The sequence below is a fragment of the Chiloscyllium punctatum genome, chromosome 7, assembly GCF_047496795.1.
Source record: "Chiloscyllium punctatum isolate Juve2018m chromosome 7, sChiPun1.3, whole genome shotgun sequence".
NCBI classification, from domain to species: Eukaryota; Metazoa; Chordata; class Chondrichthyes; order Orectolobiformes; family Hemiscylliidae; genus Chiloscyllium; species Chiloscyllium punctatum.
Genome location: NC_092745.1, coordinates 65,037,533 through 65,063,859, shown reverse-complemented (window position 1 = coordinate 65,063,859; position 26,327 = coordinate 65,037,533). Strand labels below are relative to the sequence as shown.

The window sequence follows — 26,327 nt, the reverse complement described above, 5'->3', positions numbered from 1 at the left end:
TTGTTAAGTGAAATTCTACCCTCTGTGTACTGGTACAACACATTTATTTAGAGGCTTCATAGGTTAGAGAGAGAACTTCTAACTCTCTCTGTTTAGAATGGAAATAAACTCAGGTAAAAACAATGACTGCAGATGCTGGAAACCAGATTCTGGATTAGTGGTGCTGGAAGAGCACAGCAGTTCAGGCAGCATCCGAGGAGCAGTAAAATCGACGTTTTGGGCAAAAGCCCTTCATCAGCGATTTCACTGCACCTTGGATGCTGCCTGAACTGCTGTGCTCTTCCAACACCACTAATCTAGAATAAACTCAGGTGTCAATTCATTGCATCTTCCCTATTTCACTGACAGTCTTGTTCATTAGTTTGATTTCACAAATGTTTCTTCTTCCTGTTTTTATCCCTTTATCCCAATGCACGTCTGTGAGAGTGAGGGATCAACCAGCAATGTATGCTTGCACTAACACTGTTCAAATGACACTCCGCATTGAGTTGGAATGGCTGCTAAAGTGAAAGTTAAAGTGGAAAACCCGGTGATTTTCTTTCCATATCCTCGGTCATTACTCAACCAGCTTCCACCACATCCTCTGTGTGCTGACACAGCAGTTTCTCACCCATCCAGGAGATGAAGGTTGGAATCTGTCAGCTGTAGATGGAACTCCGCTTTTGAGTATCTGAGTCTGCAAGATTGCTCATAAATGAATTGAAGCATTATTAGTTAATTATCTTAAATTACCTAAATCTTAATGAGCCGATGATTAAAAGATATTAATTTAGATTGCATTGACAAATTTAATTCCATTGTTTGACTTTGGTGAGCTTCCCTGGTGTCTTAACAAATGTATGTTTTTTTTTGTAGGCTCAGTACATTCTTATCCACCAGGCTTTGCTGGAGTACTACCTATATGGTGAAACTGAGGTCAGTCTGCCCGAACTACCCAAACACCTCAGTAACCTTAAAAAGAATGACCCACCAACTGAGCCATCCCTGTTGGAAGCTGAATTCCAGGTCAGTTCAATTATCCAGAGAAATTAATTACGAGAGTTAGCATAAATGACATGAGTCAAATGATAGCAACCGTAGAGCAAAAAGTCACCGATGTATTGTTTATTTCACTGACCTTCAAGCCGACACTTAATCAAAGATTAGAAGACAAAAAAATGTTGTTGTTAATACCAAATGTATTTGTGACTGTAAAATTACTTGAAAAGCAGAGTACTGCAGTTGTGACAAATCTGAAACAAACTGAAACACTCTGGAAGCATTCGGAACTATTGGAAAATAAAATGCTGATTTATTAAAGATCATAAAACAAAATAGTAAAATACTGTACAGGTACATTATTAAAAGGGGGAGGCTGTACTGGGAAAAAACCCAGTAAGGGATATATAAACGAACAGGAAATGATCTAGAATGCTGAACACAGTGAGATTGAAAAGGTAGACATAACAGTGGATAATAAGCAAGGAAATAAAATGCATTTAAAATGGAAAAGTTAAAAATCACACAACATCAGGTTATAGTCCAACAGGTTTATTTGGAAGTACTAGCTTTTGGAGTGCTGTTCCTTCATCAGGAAGCTGTGGAGTAAGACCATATGACACAGAATTTATATTATATTATTTTATATTTATCTTTTGCTATAAATTCTATGTCTTATGATCTTCCTCCACAACTACTTAATGAAGGAGCAGCACTCCAAAAGCTAGTGCTTCCAAATAAACCTGTTGGACTATAACCTCGTGTTGTGTGATTTTTAATTTTTCCATTTTAAATGCATTTTATAATGTGGAGAATGCACCAGATCCTCCACATCACAAAATGGAAAGGAATGACAGGTTGAATAGACTAAACAAACTCAAAGAAGGTAAAGCTGCCAAGTCTGGATAGTTGGTGTCTCTGCATTGTGGAAGATAAATGCATAAGTCGGAGAAGGAATAAGAGGGAAATCCTAACTGCATTGAGTAAATAATTTATTTCCAAGCAATGACTTGCAGTATCGCAAATGTTTCAGAAGAGTACAAATATCAACTATTTAACCACTGTCAATATTTTTCAATAACCTGTAAAGATGTTGTGTTTATTTAAAAAATAAATTCTGCCTCTGAACTTTGTAGAAGATCCCACCTTATACAGATTGGAGATCACAGACTGCTGGAAGACAGACAGAAAATCAAAGTAAAAATAGATCCCTTTCAGTGATCCCATGTAAGTCTTACATATATTCTGTAGAATTGATTGCTTGCATAAGATACTAATCCTGAAGTGGTATTTATGTGTAATTAATAAATTTGTTATTTTACAGATGATTACAACAGAGTAACTATCAGACTAGAAGAAGAGACAAGCAAAGATAATGACAGTCACAGTGACTCAGATGCTTCCTCTGATGAGAGTGATGATGAAGAATCCACCAAGTATATTAATGCTTCATACATAGATGTAGGTATCTGCACACAATGTTAATGCTTCTCTGAATCATCATCATCAAAGGACTTTCTAACTGGGACAAGTGGTTGTTCAAGAGGTTAGAAGAATCAGGTGAAAGAAGAGAAAAGCACAATGCAAGAAATGGCTTTTTACATGAAGTTAAGGGTAGAGACAGAGTTAACAAGGCTAAGTGATTTGGGGAGAATCTTGAAGCATTGTCATTTTCGGTTGTTCCAAAGACAGGGGTGGGCTTACTGAGTTAACAGTAGTCCAGAAGTAGATCATTGGAAGGTATGTCCAAAGCTGGGGTTCTCAAACAGGGAGGGTAAAAACTGTAAGGGGATCTGAAAATGCCTTTGACAGAGAGGCTAACCCCAGATGCAATGGTACATTTCAAAAGAGACTTGATGTGAAACATTGTCGCAGCTCTGGGGAATGAGTAAAAGTTTGGGAACAATTGGACAGCTGTTTCAAAGAGCAAGTGGCTGAATAGCCTCCTTCTGTCCTTTATTAAGCTATGACTATTAGTAATAGTATCGTAAATGCTCACATTTCTGCCTCATTATATGGCTCATTATAATCACGATTCAGTTTATATTCCATTTACAGAGATATGCTTCCTTGACTCCATGGTTCCCAAAGAAAAGCACATGCTAGTGCATTGAGTTGTGACCATTTTAGATCATTGCTGTCTTCACACTGATAATAAAAGTCAAAATTTCTCCCTGCTCCTCCTTACTGTTCCTGCCTCAGGGCTTTGATTGTCCTTCGCTTTGCAGGTCCAGAATGATATATCCCTCTGTCAGCACACCTGAATGGGAAGTTCACACTGGTGACATTATCAACTGTGTGTACTCACACCATGCTGGAACAGGAAGTGCCACACCCTTTGGTGTTGCTTCTCCCTTGGCCCTGGTTCTCCGATCCCCTCGCTGTCCGCTCACTATCCTCTGCGCCATCCCACCATTACCCCATTCTCACTGTGGTAGAGAATCCATGCATGTTGACTGGTTTATCGGTAATTTAATAATTTTATATCTTGTTAGTGTTGATCCAATCAAAATTGAATCGCAAAGCGTGTTTTGTTTTATTATTCAAGAAGGCACAGTATCTATGTGCAGTGAGTGCAGTCCCTTTGGCAGCAGATGCGACCAGGAGCTATTTCTTGCAAAAGCTGTGCAAAATCAGAAAAGGCTATTCACAAGAGCATTTAGTTCCTATGTACAGGAACACACTGTAAAAGCTGGTGTGGAACAGGCTGGAGAGGGTTGTGGGAAGGAAATGTTTGAATGGGAATGAAATTTGACCTTGGCAAGCCAATGTTTAGAATCAGGAAGAGCACCAGCATGGTTGGAGAGTGGAAAAGATAGCTAACTTAAACCAAGGGAAGGATAGGATGCCTTGTGCCCTCTCGGTGAGGATGGAGAGGGGGTACAGAGTGCCAGCTTTAAATCAGGGAGGAGGGTCAACATACCTGGAAAAGGAAGGGGCAGGAGAGGCAAATTCAAAAATCTGTGGCACAATAAGTGTCAGTTTTAGGGTTTTAGAAAGAAAGCCAACATGAACTATTGGAAAATAGTACCACTGCTAATTGGAGGAGGGAAGAGACATGATCAGTTATTCTGTGATTGAAGGGAATGGTCACAGCCTGAGGGGAGAATCTCTAGTTTGTTTTAATTCATTGGTGGGATATGGGTGTCATTGGCCTTGGACCAGCATTAATTGCCTTTGAGAAGGTGATGATGAGCTTCCTTATTAACAACTGCAGTCCATTTGATGTAGGTAGATCCATTATGCCGTCAGGGAGAAGTTCTAGGATTTTGATCCAGTGACACTATCTGTGGCTTTCTGAGGAGCTTGCAGGTGGTGGTGTTCCTATCTGTCTGCTGTTCTTGCCCTTTGAAATGGAAGGTTTGGTGAATTTCTACCCTGCTGCTACTGAGTGTCAGTGCAGGAGGGAGTGAATGTGGTGCCACATGTCTTGGTTGGTGTCAAATGACTCGAGTGCTGTGGATGCATCCAGACAAATGGAGAGTAATCCATCACACTCCTGGCTTGCGCCATGTAGCTGGTGGACACGCTCTGCAGAGTCAGAAGGTGTAGTATACCTATCCTCTGTCCTGCTGTGGTAGCCACAGTACTTATGTGATTAGTCCAGTTCAATTTCTGGTCAATGGAGACCCTGGGAATATTGATAATATCGGGTTCAGTAATGGTACTGCCATTGAATGTCAAAAGGTAATGGTTAGATTCTCTCTTGTTGGAGTTGATCATAGCCTGGCCTGGCTTATGTGGTATGACAGTTGCTTGCCCCTTGTCAGTCCAAATCTGGATTATGTCCGGACCCTGCATACTAATGTTTCCATGCCAGTCACAGAAACAAATTTAACCCTCACTGAATATCAAGCTTTGCTATCACCTCCCATTATACATTTTGAACTTTTGGTTTATATAGTGACAAATCCGTGCCCTCAGCCTAATTCCATATTGCTAACTGATATTTGGATATTGTTAACCTTTATTTGGATATTGTTAACATGTGTTTGGATATGTGTTTGAAGTATCAGCTTTTTAAACATGCATTTGCTCTTCTAAAGCTGTTGGTAAACTATTGCCTGTTTGCCTCGTTCACCGGGTGTGTGTTTGTGAATACTTAAAATGTTTTTTCTGTGATGAACAATTCAAGTAGAACTGCAGTCTAGTCTGTGAGAACTCTGTTCGGTCAGAAACAAAACCATTTGGATAGTCTCAGAAACAATGTTGAGAACTTTGATTAAAAGAATTGAAATACAGCGAAACAAAAAAAAAGAGCAGATGAGCCTTGTGGTGAGAACGCAGAGTTGATGTTTCAGGTCCAGTGACCCTTCTTCAGAACTGATTGTCACTTGGAAAAGGTTGGTATGTATGCAGAACATGGGTTGGGAGAGGGAGAAGGAGTAAACAATGGGTGCCCAGAGATGGAGCCCAGAGAGAAAGTACAACAGATAACAGCCTGGTTAAGTGTCAGTCTGGGAGAATTAAGAACTGCTAATGGGAATTACTAGTGGCTGACAATGGGTTGGTTGTAGTAGCAGTCCATGTGATCACTAGATTTGGTGTATGTGGGTTGGAGTTAGAATATTGGAGAAGGTGCTAATATTGTTGAATTCGATATTGAACCCTGAAGGCTGTCAGGTCACCAAGCTGAAAACGAGCTGTTGTTGTTCTTGCTTACACTCAACTTTGATGGAGCACTGCAGCAAGCCCAAGACAGAGATATTGGCCAGGGATCACAGTGGTGTGTTGAAGTGGTTGTGGGGGTGTTAGGAGGTGTCGGATGTGAAGGAGGAGTGGACCAAGATGTCCCAGACGGAAAGCTGACAAGGAAGGGGAGGGGAATATATGTCCTGTGGTGGCATCCTGCTGAAAGTAGTAGAAATGGCAGCTAATGATCCAATGGGTATGGATGCTGGTGGGATGGTCGATGAGTACAAGGGGGACCCTATCGCTGTTGTGGGAGGGAAGAGAGGGAGTGAGGGCTGAAATGCGGGAGATAGGTCAGACCTATCTGAGGGTCCTGTCAACAGGTGTTGGGGGATCATCGGTTGATGAAGAAGGTGGACATTTTGAAGTATTTACTGGAAGCAGAGTATGAGGATGGATAATCAAGGTAACTGTGGGAGCCAGTGGGTTTGTAATGGATAATAAGCCAGCCTATCCCCAGAAATGGAAACAGAGATGTCGAGGAAGGGAAGGGAGGAATAAGAGATGGACTAGGTAAAGGTGAGAGCAGGGTGGAAATTGGAAGCAAAATTGATTAATTTTTTCAATTCCGGACAAGAGAGGGAACCAGCACTGATTATGCCATCGATGTACCAGAAAAAGAGTTGTGGGTGGGGGCTGGAAATAGGACTGGATCAAGGAATGTTCCGCAAACCCATAACGAAAAAGCAATGCAGGTACCCATGGCCACACTTTTGAGCTAAAGAAACTGAGATTAATCTCATTAATCTGAGGTGCAGTAAACCAAAACAGGAGTTTGAAATCTAGAAGGTTGTGAATTGTAATCTGCAGAGCACATCAAAACTCTAATGTCACCTGCTTTCTCCATCCTGTCTATCAGGGATATTGGCATTCTGAAACATTAATTGCCACTCAGACTCCACTACCTGAAACCATTGGTGACTTTTGGACAATGGTGTATCAAAGAAAGGTGAAGATCATCACAATGCTGGGCAAACTAGAAGATGACAAGGTGGGAACCTTTGCTCTTTTTCATGACCATTTTTAGTTCCAAGCAGCATAAACTTGCTAGGCAAAAGTGGGTACTGCAGATGCTGGAGACTAGAATCAAGATCAGAGTGTGGTGCTGGAAAAGCAGCATCCGAGAAGCAGGAAAATTGACATTTTGGGCCGAAGCCCGAAATCATTCCTGGAATCATTCCTGATGAAGGGCTTTTGCCCGAAACACTGTTGATAAATATTAGAGATCAAAATGAGTGGTAACAAGAATGCAACTTATTTGTCAGTATATAAGCTCTTGAAGCCAAAACTTGTCTTGATATTTTTGAATAAATTCACCATTTAGTAAAAGACAATGCAAGTTCTAAAATATTCCGGGAATGAACAAAACCTATGACAGGAAAAATTGGTCATTCCAACGTTCCTCACTGTATTGTTGTACGTGGCAAGTTTGAGTTTTTTTTGCATTGATAGAGAATGAATCTTCCTCAACCCAATTAGACTACTGACTGCCAATTAAGTTTTAAAGTTTCTAACTTTCTGCTAACAATGTGGAATTGGGGAGTGGGATTTTCTGACTGTGTGCTTGCTATAGTTTGAGGTGTGCTGTGTTCAGAGGAAGTTCCTCAATGCCCAGCACTTTTCAAAGCTCACACTGCTGCATATTCTATTCGTGAGCACTAATGGGCCACTACTCCCTGGTGCATCAATGGAATCCACTGGAATGCTTGACATTGATACATAGGCCCCTTTAAAACATAGATCCTTTCCTGCAAGTGTGCCCTTTATAAAGAGGGCGCACCTGATGATCACTTAAAAAGAAAGCATCAGGCCCAAATTTTTTTTTAAGGTTAGATTACTTACAGTGTGGAAACAGGCCCTTCGGCCCAACAAGTCCACACCGACTCACCCATACCCCTACACTTAACACTACGGGCAATTTAGCATGGCCAATTCACCTGGCCTGCACATTTTTGGACTGTGGAAGGAAACCGGAGCACCTAGAGGAAACCCACGCAGACACAGGGAGAATGTACAAACTCCACACAGACAGTTGCCTGAGGCGGGAATTGAACCCAGGTCTCTGGCACTGTGAGGCAGTAGTGCTAACCACTGTGCTACCGTGCCACCCACATTCTCAGCCTAGACTCCCTCGATTGTAGTCCCAACATTGGAATAACTGGTTCATCTGTTCCCACCATATATATCTGGGTCCAACATATACAGGGTGCCCATGAAAGCAAAGATAGACAGCACCCATTCCTTATGTCAGTGGTTTTGCAAAGATTCATTGCTGCAAGAACCACCTGGGAATTTCAGTACCAGGGCGGGAATCAATGTAACCTGGACTGCACCTAGTTTGCAGCCATTCCGACTTGCGGATTTGTTCAATGATTTCCAGAAAGATTATGGGATGCACTTCATGTAATATTTTCACAAGGCGTGGCAGGACCATGTCTTTTTGCGAAGTATAAACAGAAATTATAGATTGAGCTCCCAGAAATAACAGTACTATGTTGCAGTGATGAAGATATTCAATGCAACAAGTTGTGTGCAAAGTAAAGACACTGCTGAGAACTATACCATCCACACTGGTTTAGTAAAACTTTCTGTCATCTCTATTAAGGATGTAAGTGTTTAAATAATTTAAAATTTAACTTAATTTACTTTTAGGATTGCTCACAATATTGGGAAGATGGGACAAAAACCTATGATGATATTGAGGTGAAGTTAAGTGAAAGTATTAAGGAATCAGGATATACTCATCGTGTCTTTGAAATAAGACATATGAAGGTAAGACTTTACAATAATATTCTAAAGCACAAGAGGCTAATTTATCTGCTCATATGCAGAACTTTCCTGTGCTCTAAATTGGACAAGCAATAAGTTTAGTTCTGTTGGAATGTTACAAATTGTTTGCCCAGATCTCCCTATCGTCCAATGTGCAGTCATTTAATAATGGTCTTTAATGCAACATTTTAAAAAATCTGTTCATGAGATGTGTGCATTGCAAGCAAGGCCAATGTTTGTTGCCCATCCCTAAATGCCCAGAGGCCAGTTAATAATACAGGTCTGAAGTAACATGTAGTCCAGACTTGTTAAGGACAGCAGATTTCCTTGCCTGGACTAGAAGTATTTTTTTAATGACAATCGATACTCCCTGTTAAGTGTACTTTTCAAACTGAAGAATGAATGTAACATGCTGGTCTGATCTTTCTCACCTCTTTTGAAATGAATTCAAGAATTAAGCAGCATCTTGAGAGAGGGTGTTTTACCATCTCTTATCAGAAAGTGCTGTACCATCATGAGGGTAGATTGTTGCTGTTAAAAACATAAATTTTAACTGGTCTTTTGGAACAAAAGTAAAACTGGATCTTGCAAATTGCTACATTTGCATGTAAGGAGAAATGATGTGAAGCAAATAAATGCTTGTCAGGGGATAATGAGGTACAAATATCGATTTGATAAAAAGGACAGGAAATTAATATCTGTCTGCCTCCTCCTGACTCAGAACATATGATTAACATCACAACAGACTCACCTCATGGTAACCGTACTGGAAAACACCCACTTACCTTTCTGTGTTTGTTGAGGCCAGAATTCAAAGTCTGGCCACAAAGGCATGCTCCATGTTGCCAGAGGACCTGACAGCAATCCTTAAGGTCAGCAGCAGATATCCCAGAAATAAACACAGAAAGGTTAGAGTGGCAAGTGGATCAAGTGGCAGGGCGGGCGGAGTATAGGATGGTAATGTCGAATGTGTAGGGTGGCATTTAAGTGGATGAGGACTTAGGGTAGATCAGGGGAGTTAGTTCAGGGGATTGTTGGGGGCTGCTAGGACTGGTCAGGATGGGCTAGTGGAGACGAGTCACTTTGGGTCGGGGGCGGGTGGATGTAGTTGAGGAGTTGTGTCAAGTGTTGTCCAAGGGATGTCAGGAGTTGGGTTGGTTGACACTGGAGTGAGGGAGGGGCTTTGAAGTGGGATGCCAACTCATGAGGAGAATGTGAGGACTGCGGATGCTGGAGATCAGAGTCAAAGAGTGTGGTGTTGAAAAAGCGCAGCTGGTCAGGCAGCATCTGAGGAGCAGGAGAGTTGACATTTTGGGCAAATCCTGATGAAGGGCTTATGCCCGAAACGTCGACTCTCCTGCTCCTCGGATGCTACCTGAATTGCTGTGTTTTTCCAGCACCACACTCTTTGACTCTCGATGCTGACTCATGGTCAAGAGAGTGTGAACGTCAGAATTAGAGGAAGGGGTCAGGTCAGGGCAAAGGCATGTTTCAGGTTTCAGAAGGTGACAGGTGTTGGGAGACATTTGGGGGTCAGCAATGAGTCACGAGAGGAGAGGAGGTCACTTAACTAATTAATGGTTAATCAGAGTTTTTAATCCTTTAATATTTCCTGGGACATTATTAGGATGGTTACTACAGTGACCTCCAAAGTCTTCAACTCTGATTCAGAGTTGGAGACTTTGTCCCAAGGTCCTAAATACCAGGTAATTGACTGTCGGAAGATTCAATTTCCAGGGAGTCAGCTGCATTGAGTCATGAATATGGTCCTGGTGCACAACTGCTGTCACAGAAGATCTCACCCTCTGTTTCTTTGCGGTTATTTATTAACTAATTTATTATCTAGTAAAGCAGTGTGCATTGTGATTCATTCCTGGTGTGATAAATCTCAATTTTCTTGTACCTCCTTGGTTAAGTTTCTGTGTTTCCTTTCTAAAATTCACCAAACAATGTGTAAAAGCAAGTTTTGTTTCCCTCCAGCATTATCTGTCAATTACTACCAACTAAAAACGCACTACAAGATGCATTGCAGCAACAGAAACTGCTGCATTATATGGTTGCTACTGCAGTCCCACAGTTATCGTGAAAGCAAATCAATTCAACCAAAAACTTTCATGTCCCAGTTTTCAAACACTGCAATGTCCATCTTGCAAAGTCTCTGTCCTTGACACCTGCCACATGGCAAACCAGGGTCTAATATGAAAGCATCCAGAATGAGGCTTAGATGGGAGCCCAGACACCCAGGGCCCTCTTCAAGCACCTGAGACCCTGCGTGACTGATAGCTCAGGCTCTCTGATCTGTCATCAATTTCACATTTGACAAAATGAAGGGGTTTCCAGTGCTTTGCAGGTATACCTCTGGAAAGTTTCAAAGGTGGGGGTAGATGACCTGTGATAGTAAGAATGGGATTTTAAAAAACATTTTAGAAACATTTTTATGCATTCTCCAGTCGCTACATAATTTCATGTTTTCTTTCAGCATATAGTGGGTGAATAGGCATGAAATGCCATATCTAAATATGGGAGGTATGAGGAGACATGGAGGAATGGGAGGGGTGGGAGTGTGTGCCAGTGGGGGAAGGAGGGGGGAGTAGTATAACTGGTATGGGTGATGTGATAGGCCATAGAATGTTGTTTGTAGGGCATAAGAGGACCTTTCGAAATTAGGTTCAATACCTCTTAAAGGCCAGGAACTGAATAGTAGAGGGCTAGTGGATGTCTATGTCCCCTGATGTGCTGGCCAGGTTGAGAGGTGCAGGGTGTGTGCATGTGGCCCAAGCTAGCCCACACACTTAAGTGGCATTCCTGAAAACTGGAAACCTGGTAAATGAGGGTCTGAAATCCCAGAATCAGGAATCGCCTGCCCTTTTTAAAAGACTTTAGAAGTCATCAAAAGTGAACAAAAGTCTAGGCCCATGAGTTTCTCCTAATCGGCCTTGGGCCTAGAACACTTCACGTGAAGCTTCTCCAATATATTACTGACCTTCCGAAGGAAGGTTTTCTAAAATTAACATGAACCAGATCGAGTGGCACCAGCAACAAGTACAAGCAACTTTCAGTGGAAATACTTGTGAGGCGTACTCTAGCATTTGATTAGCTTCGCAGTGACTGAAACCATTCCTTGAACGTCATTGGTTTACTGCCGACTTAGCGAATAGAAAAAGTTCATAAATTTTGTTAAACATTAACAGCTTACATAACTGCTTCATTTTCAGAGAAAAGAGACCCGGTCAGTGTACCAGTATCAATTTCACAGTTGGGCTGATTCTGAGCTTCCTGAAGATCCCAGTAACTTTGTCGTCATGATTAAGAGCATCAAAGAAAAACTGTCAATGCTCAAAGAAGCTGAGCATCTAGTACCACCTCTGATTGTGCACTGCAGGTAATATCTGGTAATACTTGAATATCCTCCACAATAATTGAGTATTAATTACACTTTAGTACCACATTTCAAGAGAAGAAAGTTGAATTAGTTTGAGTTCCTACGGGTGTGTTGTTTCTTTCATTATACACAATGAAGGTTTTGCTAAAGGTATGTTTGTTCTGCTGGGGAATTCATCCATTCCAAGTATTTAGCATTAGCTTCTAAAACTACCAGATCTATTGTTGCAACATCAGTTATAGAATTATAAACATTCTGTTTTGCCTTAATGATCCACTTAATCACAGCATCAGTAAAAGTATGTCCTACAGAAAGACCAGAGACCTACTTTTCCCCGCCTGCAGTAAAAATCACAATATATCTACCATGGGTTGGCAAGTAATCAGCAAGGACCTGCCTTCAGACAGAGGACTCATGATGATGAAGGTGATGGGTGGAATTTTCTGAATGACGTGCAAAATAACAAGTAAGGAGAATTCAGCAAGAATTTAAAAAGTGACAGTGATCTCAGAAAAGAAAATTCTGATTTTCTCTTTGAAGTTTCAAGAGCTAAGTGAGATGGGTGAAGTGGTGCAGGCTGTAATGACAGTGGTAGACCCTGAGCTTTGGCAGTAGCAGAGTCGGAGTGAATATGAGGTAGCAGTGAGGAGATGGTGGTGCTTACCTTTGTGGAACACAGAGGTCAGTAATTTCTTGTGGCATTGCTGGGAATTCCTGCAGATCCTGGTCAGCACACTGACCCAGCTGGCTCCTTCAAACCAGGCTGGTGATGAGGTGTACCCTGGCAGTCCTGGGAAAAGAGGAGCCTCTCCTTTTGCACCAGCCAGCTCCTTGGTAATGAAGCAGAGTGCCACATTGACCCTCTCTGCCACGACCTTTGCAATTTCACAGCAACACACTGAGGCCAGTTCCTGGTTTGAAATGATGCATCGCCCAGGTTTAAATACAATACCCCCAATGTGAATACCGTAAGGTCCCAGCATCAGTGAGCTCAAGCTTGTTCAAGAGTGTCATCTTGAAAATAGGATGCATACTCAGTGAGGTGAGCAGCAGGGAATTACATGAGAAAGATCACCAGAGCTCATGGCAAGAAACCCTCCAGGAATATCCCCAAAATTGGCTCTTAGTTATAATGTAGGAAAATATAGCCTGAATGCAAATCACAGTAGCTTGGTTTGCAGTAAAATTAATGGTAAAGCTGTTAGCTCCCAGGGATATCAAGAGATAAATTAAGTAACAACTTCTAGTTTCTGCTCACATTTTATTAAATGTGGAAATCAGGAAGTTGTGATTACAGTTGCACTGTTTCTCCAGAAGCTTTGGTCTTACAGCATTTTGCTGAGAGACTGCACATTAAAGCACATGAAGGACTCAAGGTGCATTGTTTCCCCAAGCAGATAGCCTCTAAGTACAACAGAAAAACCAGCCAGGGCTTGTCCATTCAAGTGCAAGAGAAATTGTAATGGTGAAGTAAGTCGTAATTATTGCCAACCACTCTAGCACTGAAAATTTACCATTACAAGTGTGGATAAACCTCACTTCAGATTTTAATTATTCCTGGAAATTTAAAAAAATAAAAATAGCAAAATAGTTATTCTTTTACTTTTCTTTTTCCTTTTATTTCTCTCACTTCCATTTTTCGTGCCGTCTTTTTTCTTCACTTCCTTCATGATTTGACACTGAATTGACAATCCAAATTTCCTGGTTTAAACTCTGCATATCTGAGGATGGATTCTTCAGACAATCTGATTGAGGAGGCCTGACCTTGCTCACCATGTTAACACAGGTCTCATGTATTGAGCACTGCCCTGTGTTAGTTACTGAATATTGCAGTATAAAAGTCTATGAACATTTTGGATTCAATTGTAAGTTTAATGAATGACTTGACAATTATTCATCATGACACTAAATTCAAGTATTTAGTAAATACTCTTCTAACAGGAATTTTCTTTGCTCCATAAGTACTACAGTAGAGTTACGAACTGTTCTTAGGTTGGTGCTGTGTGATTGACTGGCAGTGTCCTCCCACTTTGGTCAGTAACTTGCTGACAGTGTTATGGTTTGCGAACTAATTTTATAACAGTTTAAATCTATAGTTCAGTGGGAGTAACCTTTGCTCTTGCAACGAATCATATTCATAATCTACTGTATTACTTGGATACCAAAGTTTTTTTATGCTTATAAAGAATATTATCCAACAGGGGTAAATGTCCACATACACAATGACTGGGAACTTCTGTGGACTGGCTTTCAAACAAAGATATGAGTGAAGCCATTCTGAGAAAGATCCTAGTCGATAATCCATCACGGGCCTGCAAATATTTCCTTCCTTCGATCACAATAGTTGAATGCAGAAGGCTTTGTGCAATATTGAACACTATACGCAATGGATGGCAGTACGTTTGCTGTCCATCATCACACTATCAATGGGTAGAAAAATCAGGATGCTGCCAATTCACCACAGCCCAAATTGTGCCATAACTCCTGCCAAAGTTGACTTCTACTCCCAAAAATATTAGTATGTGATCTGCGCTATTTAAGTTTCTTACATTGTAAAATCTGTTTCTCTTTTAGTGATGGATCCAAGCTGACAGGTTTATTCTGTGCTCTCTGGAACCTCCTTGACAGTGCAGATACTGAAAATTTAATAGACGTTCTCCAGACAGTCAAAGCACTGCGCAAACAACGACCAGGAATACTTTTAAGCTTTGTAAGTAACTGTCAATCTATCAACCTACACTTCCTCCATATAATTCCAATCAGACACCCTTCAAACTATTACCCACTTTTCTTTACTGCATCAGTAAAGTCTTGATATTGACCAATGGACTGTGTGTATACTAACATGATGAATGAATTTCAAGATATTAGGAGTACAAAAATATCGAGAAATGATTGCTGTGCCTCACAGGAATAGTTGTTCATGGCAGTAGGCTTTTGGTATGGAATTTGTGGGTCCAGGGTCACGTACCAAATAATATTCCCCAACAATATTACAGACTACAAACATGTGTGTGGGCTCCCAAAATTATTAGTGAGAAACAGAATATAGGTGATCTGGCTAGCTGTCGCATTTGGTTCAACTTCGCTGCTGAAAACAAGCTTTCTCCTGGCTTGGGGGCTGGTTAACTGACCATCCTGGCACTCTGGGTCTTCAAAGAGTTGTACCATTTGCTGCTAGGTCCTCAGCATAGCCAATAGCATGGCTGGTTGCTTGCAATCTCAACCCCGCCTCTATCGACATCCGGCAGATGAGTTTCAAAGAGGAACACTTCTTTTCTAGCAGCAACTCCACTTCAGGAATCACCAGACATGGAGTTTCTTCTCTGCTTACAGCTTGAGGCCTGCAATTTGAGTTTCCTTCTACTCCACTTCTTCCTTGCTTCAGTCTTGGTGAAGGTCTCTAATTGTTTGAAATGTTTTCTGACCGTTTGCTGATGGCACAGTGGTTTTTGCCACCCAATTGCAAGTCTTTCCTTTATCCTAATGAATTTTGTGATGATGCTTGTAGTCAGCTACACCAAGCACTACAGCATTAATGTAACTCTACTTTTTCTTACAATTTTACTTAAGTTTAAAGCAAGTTTTACATTTTAATGCCACAAGGATCGGTGCTAGGTCCAGTACTTTTTTGTCACTTATATAAATGATTTGGATGCGAGCATAAGAGGTACAGTTAGTAAGTTTGCAGATGACACCAAAATTGGAGGTGTAGTGGACAGCGAAGAAGGTTACCTCAGATTACAACAGGATCTTGACCAGATGGGCCAATGGGCTGAGAAGTGGCAGATGGTATTTAATTCAGATAAATGCAAGGTGCTGCATTTTGGAAAAGCAAATCTTAGCAGGACTTATACACTTAATGGTAAGGTCCGAGGGAGTGTTGCTGAACGAAGAGACCTTGGAGTGTATGTTCATAGCTCCTTGAAAGTGGAGTCGCAGGTAGATAGGATAGTGAAGAAAACTTTTTGTATGCTTTCCTTTTTTGGGCAGAGTATTGTGTACAGGTGTTGGGAGGTCATGTTGCGGCTGTACAGGTCATTGGTTATGCCACTTTTGGAATATTGTGTGCGAATCTGGTCTTCTTCCTAATGGAAAGATGTTGTGAAACTTGAAAGGGTTCAGAAAAGATTTACAAGGATGTTGCCAGGGTTGGAAGATCTGAGCTACAGGGAGAGGCTGAACAGGCTGAAGCTGTTTTCCCTGGAGCGTCGGAGGTTGAGGGATGACCTTAGAGAGGTTTACAAAATTATGAGGGGCCTGGATAGGGTAAATAGAAAAGTCTTTTCCCTGGGATTGGGGAGTCCAGAACTAGAGGGCATAGTTTAGGGTGAGAGGGGAAATATATAAAAGAGACCTAAGGGGCAACGTTTTCACACAGAGAGTGGTACATATATGGAATGAGCTGCCAGAGGATGTGGTGGAGGCTGGTACAATTGCAACATTTAAAAGGCATTTGGATGGGTATATGAATAGGAAGGGTTTGGAGGGATATGGGCCGGGTGCTGGCAGGTGGGACTAGATTGGGTTGGGATATCTGGTCAGCATGGACGGGTTGGACCGAAGGGTCTGTTTCCGTGCTGTACATCTCTATGACTCTATGACGCTAAATGGTGCTGTGGGCAGAACAGAGATCAAAGAAACTAGATTGTGCTGTATGATTCTATGACTATGACTCTACGATGAGGAAAGAGAAAGCTAATTGTTTATTTGTTTTATTGTCGTTTTACAGAATCAGTACCAGTTTCTCTATGACATAATTGCCAGCACTTACCCAGTGCAAAATGGGACATTATTACCTGACAATGGTCCAGCACAGACAACTGTGGAGGTGATCTCTGAAACCAATCTAGAAAATGGATCCCAACAAAGTACAGCCTCTGATGCTACGAAGAATAAAGAAGAGATATCTGCAGAAGATGATGAAGCAAAGTCTGGCGTTAGCAATGACAAACAACTAGCGGAAAACCCTATTAATGGACCTGTAACAAATAGTGAAATTGAGTGAAGAATTGTTGCTATGCGTGATGTGTAGATATCAACCAATCACTATTTGTGTTTGTAAGGGAAAATCAGAAATGTCACCATTAATTTTATTTTTACATGTACAAAGCTTGGTTTATCACTGGATGCTTTCCAAAAAATGTTCGCCTGTACGCAGAACTGTTCAAGAATGACAATCTACTTGAACGTAAGTATGAATGTATCTCAATGAAAGAAGTAATTTGCTCATGTAAACTTTGACTAAAATGTTTCTGATCCTTTCCGTTGCATTTGTAATGCCAAATGAAGGCACAGAAACTTTTTTTTAAGGAAAAAAAAACTCAGAACTTTTTATATATATATATTTTATCAGGTGTGTGGAAAAGCTAAATGCCAAATCTGCTTCAGTATGTTTTATTTCACCAGAGCTCATTTTCAAATGTAAAAAAGATGCTGTATTGTGAGTATCAAGGAATTTGCGGGTTAATCAAGTTTTGCAATTTCTGGCATTTATAATGCAGCAATTTTTCACTGTTCTTTGCAAATTATTTTTATAGTTGGTTTTCAAGTCCAAAGCTGTGCAGTTGATCTGCTTAAGATATCAGGGTATATTTAACTATTTGAACTTAAATTTGCATTGGAACAAAATATTATTAAGGTGGACCAAATTGATTTCTGGTGTACCAGGGTCAGAAAGCACAGCGGGAAGTCAGAATTTATAGTTTGCTCGTTGTTTTGTAAATTAGACATCACACTTCATTGACAAACACATTGTGAGGCCTGTTCTTTTATGTAAGACAGAGTCTGACTTCATAAAAACAGTCAGTATTAGAAAAGAAATGGCTTCAGATAAGGGAGTGCCACTATGGATTGCTGGAGAATGAGCAAGCCTCACTTCACTAGGACTGGACCCCATAAAAAGGATCAACGATGGAGTTGTGAGAAGGCTTCATGGCACTCTCATCATGATTAATTTGCTGCAATTTGGCCCGAGAACCTAAAGATCTCGGGATCTACTTACAATCAGCATTTCCAACAAACGAAAGTTGCGAGAATTCCTACAGTGTAGAAGCAGGCCATTCGGCCCATCGTATCCACACCAACCCGCTAAAGAGCATCCCACCCAGACTCACCCCATCCCTGCATTTCTCATGGTTAATCCACCTAGCCTGGGTAATTTAGCATGGCCAATCCACCTAACCAACACGTCTTTGAACCATGGGAGGAAAGCAGAGCACCTGGAGGAATGATGTGCAAATTCCACACAGATAGCTGCACAAGGCTGCACCTGAACCTGGATCCCCAGCGCTGTGAGCCAGCAGTGCTAACCACTGAACCACTGAGCTGCCCTTACAACATCACCACAGGACGTTCAATTTTATGCTTAAAAGCTGTTTCTAACGTTGGACATAAACAGCTTGTTGCTGAGAGTCAGTGAATTCGCTGTTGCAAATGGAAAATGTAGAAAAAACTGCCAACAGGTCTGGAATTTCTTGTCACTTTGTGTCTGGGTAGTTTTTTCATCTTTTTGTAGTGACGATAAGGAAGTGTTCTTTTTCTTTGGTCCATAGATATTGATCAAGCTGCTTTCAATTCTACTTTTTAAAATTAAGTCTTCTGGAATTGTGCTATGCATTAAGTATTGCCAAAAGTAGGAGATTTCCTAATTCTCATTGGGGTTTCTCGGAGTTAGCACCATGCCACATCTCAATGTGCTTCAAGTAAAACCATTAACAGCAGGATGTACAGTTTAAAAAAAAAGGTTTTTCTTCCAAGTTGTAACAGGTTATTGTGTCAATAGTTAAAAAAAATGTGTTGCTTCAAACTGTAAATGGTTACCAGGAATTTGTTTGGTCTGTCAGGTTCAAATTGGATATAGTATGTTTTACACAAGAGCTTGCTATTTTCAGTTTTTTTAAAAAAAATAGCTTAAAATGGTTTCTAATATGTTCAAAAATACATCTTGTAAAGGTAATAAGATGGAACATTTTGTACTAATAGTGTTTTTGAATAAACAGAAAGAAAGTAATTTGTATAGCATGAATTTATTAATATACACTTCTCAAAGCAGTGCAAGTTGACAGCCACAGTGAATCCTGCAGAACCCAGGCATTGTCCAGATCATTCATCTTTTAAATGTCCCAAGTGGTGATATGGTTTTTGTGCGATACATTGTGATCCATTTTGCAACAGAGAAAACAAAAATGCAGCACCAATCATGGTGTGAGCTCTTTTGAAAAATGTGCATTGAACAGCAATATTTATATCAACGGTGGGGACTGAGAGGTGGGGTGGTTGGTTGCAAATGGTGAAGAGTGGGCAAAATCTGAGTCACACTGACCGCTAAATCCCAGATTTCATTGGAGAATATAAATTGGCTCAGGATCTTGCTCCTGATCACACATCTGTGGCCAAATGACCTGTCAACCCTCAATCGCATGTACATCAACTCACACAAAAAAAATGACTGCCTTTGTGACACACTTTCAGACATGAGTTGTCCTGAAGTGGTGGCTCTGCTATCTACCTTTTAATTATCGCCCCCGTGTGGATAAGATCAGCTCAACTTTGTAAGAATTTGGATTCAATTAGAAAAACAAAATCCCCACAGGATTTAGTTAAAATCACAAGGAAAGGATTCAAGGCATCTACATTTGTGTCATTGCATACTTATCAAGGCGATGATGTATGGAAATAGTTCTTGCCTATCATTTAGGATAGTTAAGGGCAGAAGGTATTGTTTTTGCTGATGATTTTTCTTTACACTTCACCTCTTGTTATTCCCTGCTTCGTTCCCGCATGTCCAAGTACTCAGCAGGTCAACACCAGATCTTTTCTCATACAAACTGACTATGCGGTCCTTTGCACTGTATGGGAGAGGTACATTGGAGAGGTTCTGCCCTTTTTGTCATTTGCAGGAAGTCCGAGATATTGAGGATTTGATGTAACAGCAGGGTAAAATAAAACTTAAACTTCCAAAGCTATGAAAACATTTTGTGCAAAGGGCATTGCTTGGAAACGTACATCATAGCCGTTGGTTTATACAGGAAAATCACATGCAATCATTAGCAGTTCCTTGCTGCTTGTGTGAAACTGTCCCATATTTGACATTACAACCAACATAATCCCTGGAACTATGATTAGACCGGAATATGATTTTGGTTTCAAATCAAATTGATAGAATCCATGTGTTATTGGAGCAGCAATGTCAACTTCTGCTGGCACAGTCTGATGAAGTTTTATTTGGAATCTTGGTTTCTAACTTGGATGGAATCATGTCTAGCTTTAAGATGGGCGTATTTCTATTTGTTTAGAATTTTAGTTTAGATTTTGAGTTGTGAGAGTGGTGATGAGTTATCCTGAGTTTGTTTACATGCACTTAAAGAAGAAACGTTTTAAAAGTCCTTGAGGTAAACATTTCACAGTTTTAGAAAACAAGGATTAGAAGAGAGGAAAATATGGAGACAGAAACAAAATCAAGTTGTACTTTAGAAAGAGAGACAGAACCATCGAGAAGGTCAGTGAGTGTGCAGGTTACTTTCAGAGGGAGAACCAGGTCATTCAGAGAGAAAAGAAAAACCTATAAGAGCTGCAGTGCAGTTTAGGAAACTCCAGAACAGTCAGTTTAGAAGAGAGCTTCTGAGTAGCTTAAGGGTTAGTAAGGTAAAAGCTCCAGAATCAGAAGGCGAAAGGATCATAGAGGAAAATAACCTTCAAGGCTATTAAGAAATGCATTAAGAAATAAATGAGTCATGTTAAGAGGATTTTTTAAAGATCTCAGAAGAGGCATTAACTAAAGAATTAGTTTTGAGTGATTATAGGAATTTGCTGAGAAAAAAATCAATTATGGCCATGTCATTGATCGAGGAACTTTAAAGTTGAAACTGGGTGACCCTTCATTGAGGATTTCAGTGGCTGTATGGTTGCTGTTAAAGGTAAAATGATTCAATTTTTATTTCTCATATTTGTAATAAGTGTTTCAAATAGTTTTTATATGTTGTTAAATAGTTCACCATTTTTTCTCTTTCATGTGCTAAACTTTGATGTTGTAAGAGTACATTGACAGTTTCTTGTGAATATGTCCAGGACTGAGCACCATGGTAAAGAAATTGGAACAAAAGAACTTATGGCTTACACACCATTTTTCATTCTGGGATCTGAAATAAAAACATGATGTCAAGCCTACTCAATTTTTGTTTTTACTTCAGATTTCCAGTAACAGCAGTAATTAGCTCTTATTTACTTTGGAATTTGACTTGTCCAATATTACCATCAGCTTGGATTGCAAAATATATTTAATATTGGGAAATAAGACTTACCACTTTGTGAAAAAGACATGGCCTTAGGAATTTTTGTAATATTCAAATTGCTATGAAATTTCGGCAGTAATTTAAACCTATATTTAGCAGGAAAGTATCAATAACAATCTTAAGCCATTAGTCTAATGATTATTTGTTAATGGAGATGAATATGTACTTAAATTTATATTGAACCTGATCTTTATTTCTTTAATGCTATTATTCAATGTTGTGTTCAACAGCTGCATTTAAGGATTAAAATGCTTGCTCTGGTTTATAGTAAAATATTGCAATAATGTTTTATTTATTTTATTTTAATACATCTGCAAAGTGCTTCATCAGAGTAATAACCTGTGGAATGAAGAAGTGATAATGCTCATCTATGTGAGAACTTCTTTGTCCGGCAATGTTTCATAAATGATGGAAATAAGCAGTTAATTTTATGTATGTGAATGTGTCCATGTTTTATTGGGGACAGCAGGTGCAATATGGAGAATGTTATTTGAAGAAAGAATGCTGACCACATAAGGGGCTTTAAATTTTGACATCCTTACTAAGAGACAGGAGTGCTACCAACTTATTGATCATGTGATTGGCAGGGCACAGTATTGCATGCCTAACCTTCTACAACCCTGGCCTAATCTCTCAAAGAGTGAAAGGAAAATTAGAGGATTAAATATTGTCATAAAAATTTTAGTTCCTGGAGACCAATATTGTTAATGCCCTTAAAGATCATACAATCCCTACAGTGTGGAAGCAGCCCATTTGTCCATCATATTCACACTGACCATCTGAAGAGCATCTCACCCCAGAACCAGCCGCCTCCCACCACCCCCCATCTCTGTATACCCCATGGCCAATCCACCTGACCTGCATGAAGCTCAGACAGATGTGGAGAAAATGTGCAAACTCCATACAGACAGTTGGCCAAGGCTGGAATTGAACCTAGGTCCCTGAACTGGGAAGCAGTAGTGCGAAGCATTGAGCCATTGTGGATTACTTCACAAAGTGGTGCAGTGAAACCCACAGAATTATTATTTTATAGAATCATGGCTGGAGAAGATATATATAGTAACACCAGTTCAACTGTTGAACTTAAGCCTCCAGTAATGAACAAAAATTACATTGCTTTTTCATCGGATTATATTTGAATTTAGCCTTAGGAATTTTTGTAATATTCAAATTGCTATGAAATTTCGGCAGTAATTTAAACCTATATTTAGCAGGAAAGTATCAATAACAATCTTAAGCCATTAGTCTAATGATTATTTGTTAATGGAGATGAATAATGACCATCTTAAATAATGAAAGATTGTTACTGTCAAGGCAAGCAACCTTTGATTCACAGCTTGGGTTAAACTTCACACTGATTTGCCATCATTATCTTTTACCTTTTTTTTCTCCTTTTTAATTATTTTGAAATGAAAATACAGGATATGATGCAACAGTTTATTCTTTGGTTCCCTTCCTCACACACCCCACCCTACAACCCTTCTACAGTTGCAATCACAACGAAACATGTTGCATACACACTGTCACAAACTCGTTGCACCGAACAGCCTGCATATGTTGCATGTTTTGTTCACTTCCTCTATCAAAGCGTGTGAAAGTGTGTCAGATTGATGTGACGATTAAGTTGATTTACACATCATTTATTCCTATTTCTCTTTCTGATGCATGTGTTGAGTATTGAGAATTTGTCATGCTTCTAAACATGTCACCTGTTTGCTCATAAACAGGTGACATGTTTGCTCATGATGGTATGATGTGGGAGCTGGCTGATCCCATTGTAAATGGCAGTGACCACATCTGCAGCAAGTGTTGGTTGCTGGAAAAACTCCAGATCAGAGTTGATGATCTGGAATCTGAGCTTCAAACACTGTGGCACATCCGGGAGGGGGAGAGTTACCTGGACGCTTTGTTTCAGGAGGCAGTCACACCTGGGAGATTAAGTAATTCACATTCAGTTAGTGATCAGGGACATCAGAGTGTGACTGTAAGTGAGGCAGGAAGGGGGAACTTGAGTTCAGGAGTGCAGGAGCCTCAGCCCTTGACCTTGTCCAACAGGTATGAGATTCTTGCTCCCTTTACGGATGAGGAAAAGGGCTCTGGACAGGATGAGCCAACTGACCACAGCACCATGGTGCAGAAGGCCATTCAAGAGGGGGGAGCAAAAAGACAAGTAGTTGTTATAGGGGATTCTATAATTAGGAGGACAGATAGTATCCTATGCAAGCCAGATCAGGAGTCTCGCATGGTGTGTTGCCTGCCCGGTGCCAGGGTGCGGGATATCTCCGACCGGCTTGAAAGGATATTGGAGCGGGAGGGGGAGGATCCAGTTGTTGTGGTCCACATTGGGACTAACAACATATGCAAAGCTAGGGTGGAGGACCTGTTTGGGGATTATCAAGCACTGGGAAGGAAATTGAAATACAGGTCAAGGGTCATAATCTCCGGATTACTGCCCAAGCCACATGCCAATTGGCATAGGGATAAGAAAATTAGGGAAGTAAACACGTGGCTAAGGGATTGGTGTGGGAAAGAGGGATTCCACTTCATGGGGCATTGGCATCAGTTTTGGAACCAGGGGGATCTGTACCGTTGGGACAGTCTCCACCTGAACCGATCAGGTACCAATGTCCTAGCGAAGAGGATAAATAGGGTGGTCAGTAGGACTTTAAACTTCTGAGTTGGGGGGAAGGGAAAATTAAAGCGACCGGGAGTATGGGGTTAAATGGAAAGGTAAGCAGCAGGATAGCATGTGTGCAGGCGGATTTAAACTTGAGACAGACTGGGAATGTAGAAAAAAGGAAGGATAATTTAGGACATCTTATGACTTCCAATATCTCTAATGATAAGAAAGTTAGCATTAAAGCACTTTACCTGAATGCTCGTAGCATTTGTAACAAAGCAGATGAACTAATGGCACAGATCATCGTGAATGATTATGATGTGGTAGGCATCACAGAGACGTGGTTGCCGGGGGGGGGGGGGGGGGGGCAGGACTGGCAGTTAAACATCCAAGGATTTTCAACTAATGGAAAAGACAAGGAGGTGGGCAGAAGGGGCGGGGTGGCCTTGTTAGTTAAGGACAAAACTAAATCTATGGCACTAAATGACATAGCGTCGGATGATGTGGAGTCTGTGTGGGTGGAATTGAGGAACCACAAAGGCAAAAAAACCATAATGGGAGTTATGTACAGACCTCCTAACAGTGGTCAGGACCAGGGACGCAACATGTACCGGGAAATATAGAAGGCATGTCAGAAAGGCAAATTCACGGTGATCATGAGGGACTTCAATATGCAGTTGGACTGGGTAAATAATGTTGCCAGTGGAGCCAAAGAAAGGGAATTCATGGAATGCTTACAGGATGGCTTTTTGGAACAGCTTGTCATGGAGCCCACAAGGGAGCAGGCTATTCTGGACCTAGTGCTATGTAATGAACCAGACTTTATAAAAAATCTTAAAGTAAGGGAACACTTAGGAAGCAGCGGTCATAATACGGTAGAGTTCAGTCTGCAGTTTGAAAGAGAGAAGGCAAATCGGATGTAATGGTGTTACAGTTAAGTAAAGGTAATTATGAGGGCATGAGAGAGGAACTGAAGAAAATAGACTGGAAGCAGAGCTTAGCGGGGAAGACAGTAGAGCAAAAATGGCAGGAGTTTGTGGGTATAATTGAGGACACTGTACAGAGGTTCATCCCCAAGAAAAGAAAGATTATCCGGGGAGGGATTGGACAGCCATGGCTGACAAAGGAAGTCAGGAAATGTATTAAAGAAAAAGAGAGATCCTATAAAGTGGCCAAGAGCAGTGGGAAATCAGAAGATTGGGAAGGCTACAAAAATAAACAGAGGATAACAAAGAGAGAAATAAGGAAGGAGAGGATCAAATATAAAGGTAGGCTAGGTAGTAATATTAGAAATGATAGTAAAAGTTTCTTTCAATACATAAGAAACAAACGACAGGCAAAAGTAGACACTGGGCCACTTCAAACTGATGCTGGAAGGCTAGTGATGGGAGATAAGGAAATAGCTGGAGAACTTAACAAGTACTTTGCGTCAGTCTTCACAGTGGAAGACATGAATAATATCCCAACAATTAAAGGGAGTCAGGGGGCTGAGTTGAGTATGGTTGCCATTACAAAAAAGAAAGTGCTAGAAAAGCTAAAATGTCTTAAAATTGATAAATCTCCTGGCCCCGATGGGCTACATTCTACAGTTCTGAGGGAGGTGGCTGAGGAAATAGTGGAGGCGTTGGTTGAGATCTTTCAAAAGTCACTGGAGTCAGGGAAAGTCCCGGATGATTGGAAGATCGCTGTTGTAACCCCTTGTTCAAGAAAGTATCAAGACAAAAGATGGAAAATTATAGGCCAATTAGCCTAACCTTGGTTGTTGGTAAAATTCTAGAATCCATCATTAAGGATGAGGTTTCTAAATTCTTGGAAGAGCAGGGTCAGATTAGAACAAGTCAACATGGATTTAGTAAGGGGAGGTCATGCCTGACAAACCTGTTGGAATTCTTTGAAGAGGTGACAAGTAGGTTAGACCAGGGAAACCCAGTGGATGTGGTCTATCTAGACTTCCAAAAGGCCTTTGATAAGGTGCCACACGGGAGGCTGCTGAGCAAGGTGAGGGCCCATGGTGTTCGAGGTGAGCTACTGGTATGGATTGAGGATTGGCTGTCTGAAGAAGGTAGAGAGTTGGATAAAAGGTTCTTTTTCGGAATGGCAGCCAGTGACAAGTAGTGTCCCGCAGGGTTCAGTGTTGGGGCAGCAGCTATTCACGGTATATATTAATGATCTGGATGAAGGGACTGGGGGCATTCTAGCGAAGTTTGCCGATGATACGAAGTTAGGTGGACTGGCAGGTAGTACTGAGGAAGTGGAGAGCCTGCAGAAGGATCTAGACAGTTTGGGAGAGTGGTCCAGGAAATGGCTGATGGAATTCAATGTGAGCAAATGTGAGGTATTGCACTTTGGAAAAAAGAATACAAGCATGGACTACTTTCTAAATGGTGAGAAAATTCATAAAGCCAAAGTACAAAGGGATCTGGGAGTGCTAGTCGAGGATTCTCTAAAGGTAAACATGCAGGTTGAGTCCGTGATTAAAGCGAATGCAATGTTGTCATTTATCTCAAGAGGGTTGGAATATAAAAGCACAGTTGTGCTACTGAGACTTTATAAAGCTCTGGTTAGGCCCCATTTGGAGTACTGTGTCCAGTTT

The 26,327-nt window shown here is 40.8% G+C and overlaps 1 protein-coding gene across 19 annotated transcripts in view; it reads left to right on the top strand.

Moving 5' to 3' along the window:
• Positions 1–18,833, top strand: part of ptprc (protein tyrosine phosphatase receptor type C) — a 152,091-nt gene extending 133,258 nt beyond the window's left edge. For all 19 annotated transcript variants that reach the window (XM_072573854.1, XM_072573855.1, XM_072573852.1 and 16 more), the window contains 8 exons: positions 856–1,005; positions 2,115–2,205; positions 2,303–2,439; positions 6,530–6,661; positions 8,323–8,442; positions 11,655–11,821; positions 14,396–14,531; positions 16,554–18,833. In XM_072573854.1, the coding sequence (XP_072429955.1) occupies positions 856–1,005; positions 2,115–2,205; positions 2,303–2,439; positions 6,530–6,661; positions 8,323–8,442; positions 11,655–11,821; positions 14,396–14,531; positions 16,554–16,829 (1,209 nt within the window). In that variant the 3' untranslated portion in view covers positions 16,830–18,833. The remainder of the gene's footprint in view (positions 1–855; positions 1,006–2,114; positions 2,206–2,302; positions 2,440–6,529; positions 6,662–8,322; positions 8,443–11,654; positions 11,822–14,395; positions 14,532–16,553) is intronic.
• The last annotated feature ends 7,494 nt before the right edge of the window (positions 18,834–26,327 follow it).